Genomic DNA, 3688 nt, shown 5'->3' with positions numbered 1-3688 from the left:
AAATTAATAGCCATTCTCTGTAACCACTTAAACTTCGTTGCCACGCATGGTCACCGATTTTGATGAAACTTCACCCTTGCTTAGTACTTGACACCAGAAACAAATATCAAACAAAATTTCGTTGCTATGTGTCTCGGTTGCTATGGCAACAGCCGGAAAAGTTTGAAAAATCGAGATTTTTCAGCCACTTTAAGTCTTGACTGTGGCTTAATAAAAACTAGAAAAAGCAAACAAAGCATTCTCACAAAAACATGACACCTTGATGTCACTTATACTGTAAAGAAACTGTTTAGAATATATCTCTAAGTAAGTGGTAACCAAGGGTACATTTGGAATACATTTAAAATGCTGAAATGTGCTGAAAAACACTCGTATTCACTAATGGTAGGTGTTACATGCTCAAACTCAATCAACGACTTAAGAAAAACAATGAAAATGTTTACCTTAAGTTTATAAGTATAAGCAATATTATTCTATAAACAACTTTTATGGTTGCCATGGTAACACAGTGTAACCATGCAAAACCAGTAACTAAGTTTGGGTTAATGCTACTGTCTTGAGGAAAAACATGAAAATTCAAGACTGGCAAATATGCATCATTAAGGACCTTGCAACACCAAAACTATAACAAAAATTGGGTATAATTGCTACTTTGTAGTGTTACCATGGAAACAAAGTACCAGTGCTTAAAAGTGAATTATTTTTCGCTGCATTAAGAATTAAATTGCCATTTAATCAAGAAACAAATTAAAGGAGTCAGCTTGAGTAGTACTTGTCTGTTAGAACTGAAGTTGAATATCACATATTGATAAAATTTGATGAATAAAACAACACTGTTGCTATGGTTACCAAGAAGGGAAAATGTCTGATTTTTTTAACTTTATATCAACATTAAACCCTGTTTGCCAGCTTCTTGCATCCACTTAGAGATTGGATGATAGTCAAAATTAAAAGTCAAGTTAGCTGTTAATAAATATCAATCATAAAAGTTTTGGGAATCAACATTTAAGGGTACGTATCCAAGGAAAGAAAATTTTTTTCAGGTTTTTAAGCATATATTTTCTGCTTATTTACATAGCAACGCTCTATGTAAAGAATTTAATCTGAATTTTTTCAAAGGGGAAAACTTGGAGCACACCAACATCTTATGAAATTGGTCATTAGTTATGAGGAAATGTGCTTTTTCTTAAAGATAGGATCAGATTTAAACATACATAGTGTTACTTTGAAGGCTCTCTGTGGTATAAAAACCTTGGCAACCATTGCCAACCAAAATGAAAATCATATTTTGTTCTTTGTATATGTTTCAAGGCTCTTTTTTCTATTATTTGGTCACATTTCATCCTATAATTGCTTTTTATTTTTACGTGTATGACTTTATAAAATTCAATGAATATTTTTTTTACTTTTGAATACTTTGTTACCATAGAACGTATGTAATAGTTGATTTACCGAACATGTTTATCATGCATTTGAGACATCTGACCTTCAACTTTTGGAAACAGTCATTGCCAATTATTTGCTTTCCCGCAAATGTTAACTATGGGGCTCTAAACATGTTAAAAAATGCCATTTTTCGAACTTTAAGACATGTTGCCATGGTAACTATAAAACATAGCAACCAATTTTTGCCTGATTTCAGTTAGGGCATCAATGACTTTTTTTCATAGAGAGTTTGGAGAAATTCTGAGACTATGCGTGCCACAGCTCCTATATAAAATTTCAAATCATTACGAGAATGGCTCTTAAAACTTTCACAAAATGAAGTGTTCGCACTACTTGTACAACATTACATAATTTAAGCTTCCTTGATGATTTTTTTTCCATCCATATAAACATCTTTTACGGTTAAGTTACAGATTATAGTAATATCTGTAGCTTCTGAGTTTATACTCTTAAAACACAGAGAAGTTACGGAATTTTCTTACTATGAATAACAGTAAGAAAATCTTATATGGTTTTCCGTCTGACCATATTAATAGCCGTTTTGCAAATGGTTGTGGGGAAGACTGTTTCTTGTCGGTTTAGTAGTCTTGAGTGTGATTGTTTTTCATACGAGAATGGAATTCGTGTGGATTGTTCACAACGGAATCTTACTGCAATACCAGTTATGAATGACAGCATCACTTGGTTAGACCTCAGTAAAAACAAGATCAGGACTATCGAGTCAAAGAGTATAAAAACTTCAGAAAAGATTATATCTCTCGACCTATCTGATAATAACTTTACGACTGTTGATGGAAATCCGTTCGAACATTTAGCAATACTTCGGTTTTTGAACCTAGAGGGAAATCAGTTAAAATATTCAAATTTCGATAAACTTTTTAAAGGACTGTCGGCGTTAGAAGTACTGAATATAAAAGGAAATAATGGCAATCCATATAACAAAGACTTTCCTGGAGATGTTTTTGCAAATCTATGTTTTCTGTCAATGATAAAAATGAATGGGATAGCAAGTACAAAGTTTGGAAACAGTTTTTTGCGTTTAAAGTATCTTAAAGTTTTAGATATGTCGGGGTTTGAAAGCAATTGTTTTCTCCATCATATTGATTCAAAAATGTTCTCCAAATTTCAATTCCTTGAGGTTTTGGATGTTTCCTACTGCAACGTAAAAGATGTTGATAAAGGATCATTTAGCAATATGCCAAAATTACAGTATCTTAATATTTCATATAATCGTGAGCTAGGTTTTGCATCTATGCCAAATGTGACTTATAATTTGAACAAAACTAGGATAAAATCTTTGAATATTATGGAATTAATTGTGTAGCCGGGGTTGGAAAAGAACTGAAATGTCATCATCTCCTTTCTCTTAAAGGAACCAACCTTACAGAATTATATGCAGCCAGTAACCGATTAGAAATCATAGAACCAGGAGTCCTACCCAATCTTCCAAAAACTCTAGAGATATTCTCGTTGGCCGAAAACAAATTAACGTCTGGGCTCTATATACTATATTTTGATTCGCTGGAAAACTTGCGAGTATACAACTCTAGCTTTCAGAAGCATCCACCAAGGGCGTCCTTTGATGGTATTGTGGAATGATTGTAAAGAAGAGAGAATCTTTAATGATGTTGTTTCCCATTGCCAAGAAGTTGCAAATCACCAAACTCCTAAAGACATCTAACTGGACGTTGGAAAAACTTTACTGTTATTTTCCAAAAAATCTGGAAGAAATATATGCGTACTCTAGTAGACTTTATTTTAAGATTAATAAAAAGTTTATCTCTGCACCGAGTCTCGAATTGTAAACTTACAAATAACATTTTCGTGTACTATTTGGAAGGTCCTGTTCACATTTTCAACATCAAATAACCAAAATAACATTGGATATTTCCAACAATTTTATGCTCCACATTTCCCCATACATAATTAATGATGGTGCACAACTTCAAACTTTAAATATATCCCACAATGACATTGGCAAAGATCTGGAGAGAGATGTATGGGCAAAACGTTTGAAACTTTTTTATCCCTGGAGAACTTAGACATGTCATTCTGCAGAATTTCCAAACTTCCAAACTGGTGCTGAAGAATTCTTCGAGGCTTAAAATATTTAATGTTAGTAACAACCAAATATCAAGATGGAATTTAAAAATTGATCATATGACAAAAATATCTTTGATGGACCTCTCAATAATCGGATAAGATCAATTGATGAAAAAACGCGCGTACATTTGGAGAATGC

The 3688-nt window shown here is 32.8% G+C and overlaps 1 protein-coding gene across 1 annotated transcript; it reads left to right on the top strand.

Moving 5' to 3' along the window:
• The first annotated feature begins 1993 nt into the window (after positions 1 to 1993).
• LOC134275128 (toll-like receptor 4) lies at positions 1994 to 3045 on the top strand. The gene is made up of 2 exons (XM_062757368.1): positions 1994 to 2456; positions 2819 to 3045. The coding sequence occupies exons 1-2, from the start codon at positions 1994 to 1996 to the stop codon at positions 3043 to 3045; spliced, it is 690 nt and encodes a 229-aa protein (XP_062613352.1).
• The last annotated feature ends 643 nt before the right edge of the window (positions 3046 to 3688 follow it).

Source organism: Saccostrea cucullata, unplaced genomic scaffold (assembly GCF_032062105.1).
Source record: "Saccostrea cucullata isolate Sc308-1 unplaced genomic scaffold, CSIRO_AGI_Scuc_v1 ctg7006, whole genome shotgun sequence".
NCBI lineage: Eukaryota > Metazoa > Mollusca > Bivalvia > Ostreida > Ostreidae > Saccostrea > Saccostrea cuccullata.
This window is presented reverse-complemented; position numbering and strand designations above follow the sequence as displayed.

What these genes read in the sequence shown, in the direction of transcription:
- LOC134275128 (XM_062757368.1), top strand. Translation starts at nt 1,994, where the DNA reads ATGGTTGTGGGGAAGACTGTTTCTTGTCGGTTTAGTAGTCTTGAGTGT. An exon ending in AAAAATGAATGGGATAGCAA is followed by an intron (nt 2,457 to 2,818) that starts GTACAAAGTTTG and finishes TTTCTCTTAAAG; the next exon opens with GAACCAACCTTACAGAATTA.